Source organism: Nicotiana tomentosiformis, chromosome 3, assembly GCF_000390325.3.
Source record: "Nicotiana tomentosiformis chromosome 3, ASM39032v3, whole genome shotgun sequence".
NCBI lineage: Eukaryota > Viridiplantae > Streptophyta > Magnoliopsida > Solanales > Solanaceae > Nicotiana > Nicotiana tomentosiformis.
The window spans coordinates 8,141,008-8,156,129 of NC_090814.1; the positions used below are offsets into that span (position 1 = coordinate 8,141,008).

Consider the following 15,122-nt stretch of genomic DNA (forward strand, 5'->3'; position numbering starts at 1 on the left):
ATATATATATATATATATATATATATATATATATGAGAGAGACTACCATATTAGGAAGAAACTATCCCCCAATTTGATTTGGCGGTTTTTTATCTTTTTATTTTTGTTTTTTATTTTAAAATAATTTTAAAACTCCATCTCGAAACTACTCCCCAATTTGAATTGGTAGTTTTTTTCGTTTTGTAATTTTAAGATATTATAAAACTCCAACTGTGTTGGAGCTTTGTCCTAAAAATTTACACTCGTCATCTTATGGTTATGCCACTTAGTTTAACGTGGTAACTTTGCCTCTCTTCTTATTATATATAGATATTTGTTACCCTAGAATATGATTGATTCTTTCTGTACAAGAAAAAACTAAACTGCTTTATTCTTTTTCTAATTAGGATAAATTAGCTCATGGAGAAAGGAATAATATTGACAATTTTGTTTCCATTTAAGTTGGTATCAGAGGGGTTCTCTAAAATTTCTTTTTGCATCAATATAACAAAACGAAACAAATTAATTGCTTCTAACCCTCAAAACCCGAATCTTGCACCAGAACCTGTTGCGATACCATATGGTGTAAAACTCAATGGTATGAAATATTCTCATTGGTCGCAAGTTGTTCAGACCTTTGTTGCTGGGAGAGAAAAATTGGGTTACTTAACTGGAAAAATTCAAGAACCAATTGTGGATGATATTACATATGAAAAATTGAGTATGGAGAATGTCATTGTCAAAGGGTGGCTTGTCAGTGCCATGTAACCCGACATAATGAGTCTATTTGTTCGTTTGCCAACTACGAAAAGTATTTGGGATACTGTATCTCAGACTTACTATGAAGGAACAATATGCTCAATAGTGATACTACTTCAAGTATGACTATGGCAATAAAAACCTCTTTGAGCCCAAATCAGACTATCTATATCAAAATTCATGGTGAAAAAGAAGGGGGTTAAAAATTGCTGCAAGTTGAATGAATATCCAGATTGGTGGGATAGCTTAAACGAAAAGAAGTCTCGTGATCGACGAAAAAGCTGCTGTAGTGATATCACCTTCCTCTCATTAATCAACTGCAGTAATACCAACCTTGGTATCAACTCCACCAAATGACATTTCCAATGGTTCTTGTTCTTCAGGTACTATCGAATTTGCTTTAGTAAATATTGATTCCGCTAAAGACTCTTGAGTAAATAATTGATTCACATGACCCAAATCAGTTAAATTTGGGAACTACAAGTTTACCTTATAGTTCACATGTATCTAATGCAAACGATGCATCTTCTCTTGTAACTTATGCAGGCACACGATATTATTGACACCGTCTTTGTGTTTGAAAAACACACTACTTGTACCCTCACTTTTTAATAATCTTTTGTCTGTACCTCAAATAATTACTAAACAACTAAATTTTCTAGTATTAATGTGGTCCGGTCCTCCCCGAACGCCACTCATAGCGGGAGCTTAGTGCACCGGACTGCTTTTTTTTGGGGGGTGGATCTACGACTTTAATTATCTTCTTTAGGATATCAATAACAAGGAGATTATTGGGCGTGGTACTAAGAGAAAAGGGCTTTATTATGAGGATGATGTGTGCTCTAGTAGTGCATTACTTAATCAAGGCTCTCATGTCCTAAGAAACATCAGATTTGGATGTGGCATCAAAGATTGGGTCATGTTTCATTTGGTTACATTAAGCATTTGTTTCCAACATTATTGTCCGATTGTAATCCTTTAGATTTTAAGTGTGACATTTGCGTCTTAGCAAATAGTCATCATGCTTCTTACCCGTTGAGTTCTACTAAAATATCTTAACCATTTTCTTCGATTCATTCTGATGTATGGGATCCTACCCGTACCCTACTGTATCTGGATACTGTAAGTTTGTGATTTTTGTCGATAATTGCAGTCGTATGACTTGGTTATATTTAATGAGAAATAAGAGTGATGTGTATGTATGCTTTCGTCAATTTCATTAGATGATACAAACTCAATTCTCTACTAATCTAAAATTTGTAAGATCAGATAATGGTGGAGAATTTATAGTGAAGCTATTACAATCTTATTTTCAAGATCATGGTATTATTCATGAGACAACCTGCTCTTTTACTCCTCAACAAAATGGCGTGGCTGAAAAGAAAAGATCGTCATATTCTTGAAATTACACGTGCTTGTCTCTTGGTGCTAATGTAGAATCTTATGCTTGAGAAGATACTATTTTATCTGTTCTTGATCTTATGAACCGTGTACCTAGTAGTGGTCTTCATTTCAAAACACTCTTGGAAAAACTTTCTGCCTTTTTTAATGTCCCTTCTCATCTAAATTTGGCTCTTCGAGTTTTTGGCTGTGTTGCATTTGTTCAACTCCAGAAATACCAACGTACAAAACTAAATCCTTGTGCTTTAATGTGTGTGTTTTCTGGGTTTCTGTCACATAAAAAAGGATGAGACTTTCTCTGAAAAAGAAATGCAGTTCTCTCCAAAGATCTCCAATACTTCTCTTCAGGTGGAGAGGACCGGTAAAGAGCAGAATTGGATGGTAGTACTACCATATATGTTAGTGAATGATCAAAGTGCCCATAGAAGAATCAGAAGTATCCTATTGCTCATTATGTCTCGACTATGCACTTACCTTGTACAATTCAAGGTTTTGTTAATCATATGTCAAATGGTACCATTCCTACAAGAGGCACTCAATGATCCTATATGGGTGAAATCCATGGCAGAGGAGATTCAAGCATTAGAAAGAAATCAAGCCTGGAATATTGTGACTTTACCAGAGTGGAAGAAACCTGCTGATTGTAAATGTATTTTCTCGATAAAACATAAACCTGATGGTACAATTGATCGATATAAAGCAAGGTTAATTGCTCGTGGCTTTACACAAACATATGGTGTTGATTATCAAGAGCCTTTGTACTTGTGCCAAAGTTAAAAATACTGTTCGATTCCATTTATCTATTGCTGCAAACTTTGACTGGCCATTGCAATAATATGATATAAAAAAAATACATTTTTACATGGGGATTTATCCGAAGAAATCTACATGAGTTTGCCCCAGATTACAATACTCCAGGTGATACAAATATGGTGTGCAAGTTAAAAAAGGTATTGTATGGTATGAAACAATCTCCAAGAGCATGATTTGGGATATTTCAACTGGCAATCCTCATTAAGTTGTTATTTGTTGAAATAGCTGGTTGCAGCTTAAGTGTATAATGTATAAACAATCAAGAAACTGTAGGGCAGTACCTGATTCACGTTAGAAGAAGCTGATGCGACAAAAACTTTGTGCTCACTGCATTTAGCCAGAATTTTCTACAGTGGGACGATTGACACTGGAGGCATTAGGATGGCAAATGAGACACTTGCTCTGCTTCAACGTATTTGTTCACCTATATCTTGCTAAAGTGATTAACTTGAGATAATTTATCCTTGTTATGTTACCTTGGATTTCAGTTGTTTGGTGCAGAAGAAACCAGTTATAAGACTAAATGAAGTTTCTTTGTGGATCTGTATAAATGTTCATTTCTTGTTTGGGAGCCAGGAATATGAAAATGCAATAGCTTGAAACTCTGAATGCAGAAAATATAGAAGCAAAGTAGATTGCAAAATATCATATTCCCAGAATGGTATGATAATACATGCATAGATAACCAGCGCCATAAAATGGAGGACATAGTGTCATTAAAGACACTTCAGTGTCCAATATACGTACCTAGTTGCTTCAACTCTTTCATTCACAAATCTGTTTTATCCCTATACAAATATTAAGCCTTCCACATCCTTTCTGAATATGTACTTTTCTGGTTCTAAGAAGAAGTATTATCCTTGTGGTTCCTAGGCTACAAGTCCCTATAAACACAGGAAAATGAACTTTTTTTTGAATTATAATGCTATAACTTGGAAAAAATGGTTAAGTGAGCATGTATGTGGAGACTGTCGTTGGGGGTGGGATCGAGAGAGAGAGAGTCCATGTACGTACTGTGAGCTACTTTGGAGGAAATATGAGCTCATGATTGTCATGTAGGAAAATATAACTTTCTAAAGAAGAGTCAATGAAGCCACCAGCGAGGAATACTACATTTTTTAAAATGTAATCTATAGCCTGCACTATTTCATGTTACTATTGTGCTTCGGAATACTACATTTTTGTTGATGGATGAGGGAAAACATACTAGGGTGGTCAGTCATGAGGAATTGAGAAAACATACTAATTTATGGAAAGGATCAATGAAGAAACAAAAGGCAATTTCTCCAAATGCAGATAATGGGAAATGAACTCCAAAATCATTAACTCTAGGACAAGAGAAATCCTTCAGTTATTACAAGAATTATGTCGCAGAGATGACAACAATTGTAATGTTGATCATAGTTTGACAAGAAAGAATATAGATATCACATATCATTTTGAAGTGAATATGTCTTAAAAGCATGTAGGCATTTTGATTTGGTAATCTTCTTTAAACATGCAGTTGCCAATGTTCTGTAGCTTGCTTGCTTCACTGGAAAAGCTGTAAAGGAGTTCTGCAAGATGTCAAACAGAACGTCTTATTTTTTCTTTCTTGTGGGACTATGTGGATGAAATAATGCATAACCCTGTAGATAGACAGCTAACAGATCTCAATGGTACTTCCCCTCTAACTATTTTTGGCCGTCGTAGTTAAACACATGACAAATAGTGATTCTAATGGGTGAAACACCATCATCAGGCAGCAATTGCTTCTTGTTGTGAACAGGTGAGTAAGTAGATTTTCATGACAATAAAGTGTACAGAAGTGAAGCTACTACTAAAAAAGGAAAAAGAGAAAAATTACCTGGAGGGAAGGCAATTGTATCATTGCGACAACACTCCGATCATCAAAATAAATTTCAGTTGATCCTATGTGAGAGAAGCACAATAGTAACATGAAATAGTGCAGGCTATAGATTACATTTTAAATGAACTTTTAATTTTCCTTTTTAAACTAATACTTTAGCAGTTTGATACCACATATCAAAAGCAAGGTGATCCTACTCTTATTCTACTAGCTGGTATACCGGAAGGTATAGAAGGTGTTCTTTCATCCTATATTCTTCAAAACTTCCGGCATTACACAGTTCTTTCTCCAGCTGAAACTGCATCATCTAACTCTAACAAGTCGTGCTGGCCGAAATGATAGAGTAGTACACTGCACACTATTGCCTTTTAAGTTCACTATTCCAGTGAGGAAATAAAATTACCAAAACATCATCCAAGTAGGTGTCTTCAACTAAACAACAGAGACCAGTCAGGAGTTTATAATCTTTGAGCAGCGACAGCATAATCTACGACCTAAAAAACCATCTCAGATTCTAGGTTTCATCTATCAATAAATTTGCCCTTAAACTGCATTCAGATCAAATTTAACTTGAAATTTTTCAGGACAAAATTATTCACAGCTTACTTGTACTGACAACCTTATCAAAAGGTTTCACAGAATACATACAAAAGGTTTCACAGAGTACATACAAGTACATAAACCCTAAATAATTATCATCTTTTAATCAACCGGAGATGCAGGGGGAAGATACATTCTCCGACATTCACCAAGCCTAATGTAAACAAGCAGCTTTCTTTGGTTAACGGTAAACATAAACAGGTAGTTTAGAAATGCAATAAGAATGACAATAGATATAAGTTCTAACCAATATTCAATTCAAAACATTCAAGCACTTAAAAAGTCCCAGATAAAACTGGCCAGCACCACAGAACAATGCAAGCAGAACCAGAAACATCAACTTAAGCTGACTTATCGTATTTCTCCAGTCTGGTGGCTGTTGCAGCAATACTAGCTTTGTTTTGTCGCCTATTTTCCCAAAATAGGAAAAATAGATGCACCTTGCCAGAGACATCCTATGGATTTTTGCTACTGCGTTATTGCTCCTTGCATATGTGATTGGCTGATCGCCCAGTCCAACTCCTCATGCTATTTGGCAGCTATCTCTATTTTGATAAGAACATATAGTTTTTTGATAAGGTGTTTGGAAGTTATCTTTAGAGATATTAACTGACTAAATTCAATGTTTTCCATACATAAGGACCAAAAATAATGAACGCCAAAATTCTTTAATTAAGAAAAGGGCAACAGAAGATCAAGAGAAAATGGAACATTATTCTGCGCATTGTGTCTTTTTAGTGGCCTCATTCTGTTCCTACGGGCAAAGTTACAAACGTTCCAGTTCATGAAGTACGTACATATTCATTTGACTATTATGGAACTATGGAAGGTTGCAGTCATACTTGCTGTCGTCGTTATCATAAAAATTGTAGATGGGGCAGGTTGATCACCTGCACCTTCGATTATCTGTAGTATTTTGGCATGTATGTTCTTAAATAGTATGATGCATACATACACTGATTCGAAATGAGAAAACTCAAGACAAGGAAATTGATCCAGTTAGTCAGATTTTCTTTGTAATGTTTCCATAGGGAGTGCTGGAATTAATGAGGTGGATTGGTCTAAGGATGAAGAATTGAATCAGCGACTATCGATCAGAAGAGAAGAAAAGAACTTTTTGAACTGTTTTGGGCCTATAAGTTCCCCATTAAGTTGTTATTTGTTGAAATAGCAGGTTGTGCATAGCTTCTGGATATCATGGTAGCAGAGAACATGAAAAGGAGGATAGAAAGTATAAACCATCAAGAGCTAAATGAAGTGTACAAGAGAAAATACGACCTTATAAAATTGTTGCTGAGAAGAGTATTAGGGAAGAGTCAAAGAAGCTGAAAGTGCATATACAGCAACCAGCGGAGCAACTTAAGGTAAAATAGAATGCACAAATGAAGTGTACAAGAGAAAACATTCCATAAGTTAGCCATTTAGCCAACAAGACATACAAAAATGACTAACCGTCGACTTCCATGTTATAAACGGAGAGGGAACTTGAGGAAGTATTACTTTCAGATGCCAAAAAATGCATAGCTTAACATCAATGGTCAATGCATTCTGTTTTCACTCCTTAATTTTAAAATCTCCTACACTCATTGTTACAAATGGAACTTTTTGTTCAGGTACTAAATTAATTCGACTCCTCTAATTTGCTGTTGTTGTCTTAATTTTAGCAGCTTGATATTACAGATCATAAGAAGAGTGATCCTATACCAACAACCGAAAAATAGTGAAGCAACAAAATTCTTTAAACAGCAAAACGTAAAACAGAACATCAAGAGAAAATGTCAAACATATCAAAGAAACAATGAGCAAAAGCAAAATAAAAAAGAGCATCTTTCATAATTGAACTTTTCATTATAAACAATAAGAATGGACTCTAAGAGTCACAGAGAAAATGACAACATCATCTACATTGCACAAAATCGATGATGAAAAAATGTGTTGGTTGTTATTCTAACACCAACATAATCTAAATATCCAATAAGTCAATGTCAGAATCATGCTCTTAAGATTTCACAGATATCCCAGTTAAAAGTACCCTAATTTAAAAAAGTTATCTTGGATTTCAAAGAAACTCAAGAATAAAAATACCCTTTTCAAAAATCTACCAAGCTTCAATTTTCCAGAATTAGTAAAGCAAGTCATTCTGCACTAAACCATGATCCCCAAAATCCAATATAGATTCCCAATCAACTTCCTCCTCATCACCTTCCTGATAATAGCGTTCTTGATTTTCCACGTTCACCATTCCAAAGAATTCATCAGAATCAGTCTGGTTTACAATAACCAACATTCCATCTTTTGATACTAGTTGTCCCATAGAGAACTCTCCACCATCAGACGAGGTACTCTCCACCATCACAGGACTGTTCTCAGACAAAATCATAGTACTCTGTTCTGAGGGTCCTGAGGTTTGGAGAAGAACCCCTTCTTGCAAGACACGATCAATGAACCTCTTATACTCTACAATAGTAGCAATACTGTTTCCTCTGATTTCTGATCTGGGGTTCTTCTTAATCGCACAGATTACAAACTCTTTTGCTTCTTTAGATTTCAACTTCTGAAGAAGAGACTCAGCCAAGAAATACTCCATCATCAACCAGCGGCCATTCAAAGAGGAGTCTTTCTTGTGTTTGTAAGTCAAGCTTCTTTTATACCCAATAATCAGACTATCATCTTCATCAAGAATTTTCTTGCCTTTATTCTGCTGTGTCCAAGTCCCATTACCAGTAGTTCTGTTGAATCTGGCATCAGTGGGCTTCTTCTTCTTCAATTGGGTGAGGAAGTAATGGGTTTTCTTGGAACTCAGGTCTCCAATTAATTGCCATGGCTCATTGCTGTAAATATCTGCAAAGCCAATCAATCCTTCAGTTGGTAAGCATTTTCCAGCCACAAATTTCAACAGTTGCATTATCAGATCAGTGTCAGAGGGGGGACGAAATCGAGCAATCTTTTCCATGGGTTTGGTTCTTTCTTGAAGCATTTGAAGAACAACGACAGAAAACACTTTCTTGAATCGTGAATGACACAAAAAAGAAAGAGCGCATTCACGAGGCCAAGATGGGTTTATGAATATCCCTTTGAACTACTAATATATAGACACTTTTGGAGTCGTACGACACGCCAAAAACAGCTGTGACTAATAACGTTTTTTTCTGTTGCAGGAAAAGGGCCAAAAATACACAAATCTAGTTTTGCTTGATTCTATATTTATATTAAAAATATTTTATTAAATATATACAAATATTTAATAATGAATCCGATAACTGAAACAAACTATGACTAAATTTATTGTTGTTCTGCCTCATTTTAATCCTATTTGATTTATAGTTGAGTCATACCTCTAAATGAAAGCTTCGTATAAACAAAAAAATATGGTATGATGGTTTCATTTGCTTTATTATTCAGTAAACACATACAATTGATTTGTTGTTATATATATATATATATATATATATATATATATATATATATATATATATATATATATATATATATATATTTTATTTTTATTTTTGCGATAAAAAATAAGTCAAATTAAATCACGAACCCCCTAATTTAAGTTTGACACTAAGAGAATATAACTTAAGTAATAGTGTTTACCCTCAAAATCGGATAACAATTGAATTTATACGTGGTTTTAAGGATACGTGATCTAACTTGATACAAAAATGAGAAATCAGATTAATATTGAAATAAACGATGAAAAGGTAAATGCAAACCACACAATTTGAACAATCTTAGCCTTGAAGGTTGATCACCTTTGAGTCAAAAATACTTTAATCGATGTCGGAACAGAATGATGAGATAATAAGAACTAGGAATAACGATATATTGCTTAGGGATGCGTGTTACAGTATTTTTAATGAATTATCAGACCCCCTTTATATAGTAGAGGAGTCCTATTCTAAGTACATTTTTATAAAAGGTAAAAATCTCTTGATTTACTGATTACCAGTTCCTTACTGATACGTGCCGAGATTCTCGTCGTAATATCCGTCCGCTCGTGGATATTTTGGTCTTCTGTTAGTTATCCTCGAGCTCGTTCGAGGCTAAGGTCGACACCAGACTCAATATTCTTCGAAGGCAGATTTTCCGACATCGGGTCCTAGCTTGGTTAAACTCGAGGTCGATTTTCAGTCTGTGGTCGCCATGTTCCAAACTTAATCTACCAAGTTGAAGTCTAGCTTGACTTCGACCGTATACAGATAGTCCCCTTATTTTTCGGAGAATAATCGACGAGAAACGATATGAACCTCCGATATCTCTCTTCGGTGTTCCTCGTCAGAAACGACAAATTGAACGAAAGGTCTCGTCAGTCACATCTTCATGGAATTAAATGCTCGTCAGTCGCTGGTCGGCCACTTACGGCTTTGAACCGTCATTTGGAAACTATAAATATCCCCTTCTTCATTCATTCAAACTTTTTACATCCAAATCTTCTCTACCCTTGTTTCTTAGAAATTTCAACAGTTTCCAGTACTAAATCTTTGGCTATTCTGAAATCTTTTCACGTGAACTTCGAATTTGTTTTTACCATCAAACTTAATCTTTAAATTTCCTCTCTTTCCTTCACCTATTAAAGAAATGGCGAAGACCTCAAAATTTGTTCCCCAAAAAGAAACTCCCTCTGCTTCGCGACCGTCTGTAGAGGAAAATATTTCATCTGTTGCTACTGAGGAACCGACACTGGAACGTCTTCTGAAGATGTTCGTTCCTATGGGGTATTGAACCGGTGCCGATTTCAAGGTCGAGAAAAGGGATGCTTATTGGCTTCTCAATGAGAAACTCCAGGCCGAGCTAGAAGCGGTTCGGAAGGAGCATGTCAACCTGGTCGAGAAGGTAAGAAGAGTATTCGAAGTTAGTAACGATCAGTCAGACACAATGAATAACGGTATGAACCCGTAAGTTCAAAAAAACCTTGACCAGATCGAGCAATTCCAGGCGGAGGTGGACACGGTGAAAGCTGAGGACGAAGAATGAAAAAGAAACATGGACCGCTTGGCCTCGAAAAAAGAAACTGCCCGGGCATAATTAGATTCGACTGAGGTCCAGCTCCGGGATGCAAAGGAAAAGGCCTTGGTACAGGCCAAAACGATCGAGGAGCTCCAGACTCAGTTGAGCTCGGCGGTCTACGGTCAAGAAAATTTGGCTAAGGAACTTGAGGCGGCGAAGTCTGAGGTTGCCGTGGTCACGGCCGAGGCTGATGAGAGGGTGGCCCGGCACAAGGCTGATGCTGAGGTGGCTCAGGACCAAGTGAGAAATATGGTGGAGCATATGAAGTGGAAATCCCAAAGGGAGGCCCTCGAGGGAGTTCATGCTCGGGGGTTTGACCTGTTGGCTAAAATCGAGAATGCTAAGGTATTCGAAGCCAAGGCCAGGAAGCTGGTTTTCCCAGAGGAGGAAGATTTCGTGGGGTCTGAAGATTCAGGTGAGTCCGAAGGTGACGGAGACCTCGAAGGCGATGATGTGGCCCCCGGCAAAGACTAGGCCACTTAGGATGTTTTTGTCTTTTGCTTTTTTAGGTTGTTTGGCCATTGTAACATTTTGTATCGGGGCTATTTGGCCCTTGTAAAAAGAATTTTCGATATGAATATATAAGGCTTTCTTTCCCTTTCACAACTTTTGGATTTTTCCCTTTGCTTTATTATTTGTATTCACAAAGATCGAAATGCCTTAGTATGAAATAATTAGGTTATGTTTGAAGGTTCGAACTAATCTCGCCTCTACATTATTCTATTTTAACGCATCCTGGGAGTTCGGTGTTATCGAAGACTTTCTCCCAAAGTAAGCAATTTAGATTATAATCTGTTGAGGGTAGCCTTTAGAATTGGTTATGAAAAAGATTTTGAAGGCCTTATTTTTGTTACGGGTCTCGGACGTCTCCGAGCCGTGTTAATATGGACGTAGCCTTTTTAGTTCGGGTGTCACCCAATGGGCTTGCTTTCCTGAGTTATCCGAGATTGCCTAAGATAACAGTCCCCGAATGGGGGCGGTCGTGGCCTTTGAAATTCGGGGGTTGCCATATAGGTCTTATACTCCCGAGGTCTAATAGCTTGGACCATCCGAGTTTGTTTTCGGATGGTAGTCCCCGAGTGATTGTTCGAACTCAGGTCAAGGCGGCCCTTGGGCTCGAAACCTTTAGGGGATCGGAAGTAGGTAATTCCTTAAGAAATGCAAAGGAAAAATTTTAAAGGACAAGATGTTTTTCAAGGAAGATACTTCTCTTTATTCTTGTGCATAATAGTAATACATGTGTACATGCTTTGTGTCAGGGTTCGAGCAGTATATGGGGGCATGGTTCAATATAGAAGAAATGACATGGGAAGCAGAAGAGGAGATGAAGTCTAAATACCCTTACCTATTCCAGAGTGAAGATAACGAGGATGCCGGGGGAAAGAAGGACGCATTATAAGGTGAAACGGCTCTATGAGGTAAGCAATAGCTTGTGAATACTCTTTTTTTTAATACAAAATGGTGATATGCAGATAATGTACATATCCATAATGCTTTGTATAGTCTTGTAAGGCCATAGGTTGGGTTTAACTGCTTGCAAGTTTGGCTAGTGTCCATTTTATGGGGGAAACTCAGCCGGAAATCTCCGTCGGAATCCACGATGAGTTAGACACCCCATAAACCCTTACATTCGAGGACGAATGTTCCTAAGGGGGAGAGGGTGTTACAACCCAAATTCGCATACCATAGATCACGTCGTAAGTTAGTCGATGTAAATCCAAGAAGAGATTATCTTTGAGATGATAAGAAGTTAATCCTATTGGTCTTAAACGATACAAGGGTGTATAAGAGTGGTTAACAAATATTAGAAGTTAAACGAATCAAGGATGTTGTAACCCGTATTTTCGGGTAACACTAGAGGTGATTAACTGTCCCAAGAGGTCTTGTTTTAATGTATTTGAATCATATAATATCCGCATCATAAGTCTTGAAGTCAAGCGAGTTATGAAACAAAAGTTGATAAAAGTTGTCGCAACTTAGGTTTATAATTTTACTTAAACTTTAGGTCAAATGTTACTGCATTTTTCTCCCAATGTGCTTGGAATTATGGGGTGATCTACCTATCAAATTGAAGATCTATGAGTCTAGTTTCCAACGCATTAAACCGTTTATTGATACGATCTCGGAATAGAGAGATATTCGCGTTTTCGCGAGAGTGCGCCAAGCTGCTCTCTATGGGGCCCACAAAGGCGGTTTAAGACATATGGACATATATAAGATACCTCAACCCCGTTTTAAGTCATTATTTTTCAGTATATTCAGACCTTATAACCCTAAAAACAGTCTCTCAAGGTTCTCTCATGATCCAAGACCCAAACAAAGGGCAAACAACACAAATCAAATGTCGGGAATCCCGTGGCGCTAGTAAGTTTCTTGTTCTTCTTGTTGTTGCTGATTTTTGTGTTGTTCCAGCTCATGTGGGAGGTTGTTTTAAGTGTTTTATGTCCTGTAAATACACCTTCAAGTTTTTAATATCAACCCTAGGTGATTTCACGTCTTCTAAAGTAATTCTAGTGCCGAAAAACCCGAATTAATTGCTAGTTTCGCTTCCTTGTTCTTGTGGCAGAATTGAAGGGATATTTCATGGAAAATTAAGGTCAAATTGGAGTTGTTCTTTCTGTTTAAAGGTAAGGAACCTCTTACTCTATATATATTTAAGATTATCCAAGTTGCAGCTAAGTCGTTGAAGCTAGAACTTGTGAAATATATATCGAAAAGCTTGGTAGTAATGTTGTTGGTTGGTGGACTGTTTTGGAGGCTCAATATGATTATTAATGATGTTGTTTGGGCTGTTTGGTGATTGTATTGACTTGTGGGAAGTCATATAAATAGGGGAGGTGCTGTCCGTTTCATCGTAAAATAGGTTGTGGTCGATACATAATAGTTACGACGCTTAAACGATAATGATAGTGTCATTTGTCTTATTGTAGACTAAGGAGTCGTGATATTTGCATAGCTTGAGGTTGGGCAGTATATACAAGGTATGTGAGTCTATCCCCTTCATTCTTTTGCACGACTCCGATTGTACATAATGTAATGAACGAGCTCCCAAAGATACTCTACTCTTAGAAGCTAGCAGTACTTACATTGCTGCCCTTCTTATGAAACGATTGGTATTGATGTTACTTCTCTTATTCTTATATTATCAATGTTGTTGGTAGTTCCTAATTCTTATAAGTTTCTTGACGAAGAGTTAATCCTAATAACGTGTACGAAGGATACCGACCTTACGTCACTCCGAAAGGTTCAAAATATGATTCCAATGAGTCCAGCATGCATCATATATATGTATCTATTTTACTCTACCGAGCCGCGCTATAGTTGGCCGGGTATGGCACCTATTGTGCAACCACTGATCAGTTGGGTTTTACCGAGCTTCACGTGGCCGGGTACGATTCTACCGAGCCCTATGATGGCCGGGTACGTTTTACCGAGCCTATTATGGCCGGGTACGATATGATGATGGTGATGCCCACAAAGGCGTATGTTTTAAAAGTTTATGTATATATATATGTATGTATCATGTATTTCATGTCAGTAGCCCTCAGAGGTACCCAGATGTCACAGGTTGTATATTCTCTATCCCTGTTTACATTACTGTTCTTACTTATACTTTCTTGCCTCACATACTCAGTACTTTATTTGTACTGACGTCCTTTTTATTTGTGGACGCTGCATGTCGTGCTGCAGGTCCTGATAGACAGGTAGACGTAGCTCCCCCACCACAGTAGGCTGTCCAGTTCAGCAGTTATTGGCGAGATCCCTTCTCCGGACTTGCCGTGGTCTTGGTATGCATTTTTGTTATAGACCTTATGGGTATGTCGGGGCCCTGTTCCGGCAATGTTGTAGCACTTATGTTCTTTTAGAGGCTCATAGACAGGTGTCGACTTATGTATGGTTTAGAATGCCTTTTCGGCTGATTTTTGTTGTATAGTCTTTCATGGCATCATGATAGCTCGTACCTTATATATAGTTTCTTGACAGTCTTGTCGTCCCATGTTATGTATGTTCATGACATTATCTTTCATTGTTGGATGTTCATGATCCATGTCTTTCATTTATATTGGTCTTGTCGGCCCTTAAAGATAATAAGGAAGGTTAGATAAAATGTACGTTGGTGCTCGGCAAGTATGGCCCGGGTGCTAGTCATGACCCTCCAGTTGGGTCGTGACAAACTTGGTATCAGAGCAAGTCTATCCTAGGGGTTGTCTATGAGCCGTGTCTAGTAGAGTTTTGATTATGGATGTGTAGCGCGCCACATTTATAATCAGGAGGCTACGTGACATCTAGGGTTGTTACCTTCTTCCTGAATCTAGATCGTGCGTAGAGTTGAGTAGTAAGTGTTCATATCTAATATTCACCTTGTTTTCTTTCAGCGATGCCTTCGACTAGGAAGCAAGTGATTAGTAAACGGCTTGATACAGCTGTGGGAGAGGGTAACATTCAGGTGCCTCCAGCCAGAGCAGGCCAAAGTGAGGCTCAGAGTGAGATGCCGTCTCATACCTCTCTGTCTCCTCCCGAGGATATTAGGAGGCACCCAGTACATCCAGTTCCTCCGTCTGGCACTACAGACCATGATATGCGCAGTGCGGTGCAATTGTTGACTAGCTTGGTAGCTGCTCAGGCTCAGAGGCAGAATACCGGTGCTGCTGATAAATCGGTTAGTGCGAGAGTTCGTGATTTTATTAATCTAGACCCTCCAGTGTTTACC

At 37.6% G+C, this 15,122-nt stretch overlaps 1 protein-coding gene and 1 long non-coding RNA gene across 2 annotated transcripts; one reads left to right on the top strand and one right to left on the bottom strand.

The window, feature by feature from the left end:
* Positions 1–67: 67 nt before the first annotated feature.
* LOC104114738 (uncharacterized) lies at positions 68–2,869 on the top strand. Its single transcript, XR_011414578.1, has 2 exons — positions 68–1,121; positions 2,425–2,869. It is a non-coding gene; the product is annotated as an uncharacterized lncRNA (long non-coding RNA).
* A 4,582-nt stretch (positions 2,870–7,451) lies between these two features.
* LOC104114737 (NAC domain containing protein 52-like) lies at positions 7,452–8,468 on the bottom strand. Its single transcript, XM_009625252.3, has one exon. It carries the CDS (start codon positions 8,376–8,378, stop codon positions 7,524–7,526), a length of 855 nt encoding a protein of 284 aa, XP_009623547.1. The 5' UTR covers positions 8,379–8,468; the 3' UTR covers positions 7,452–7,523.
* Between the last annotated feature and the right edge of the window lie 6,654 nt (positions 8,469–15,122).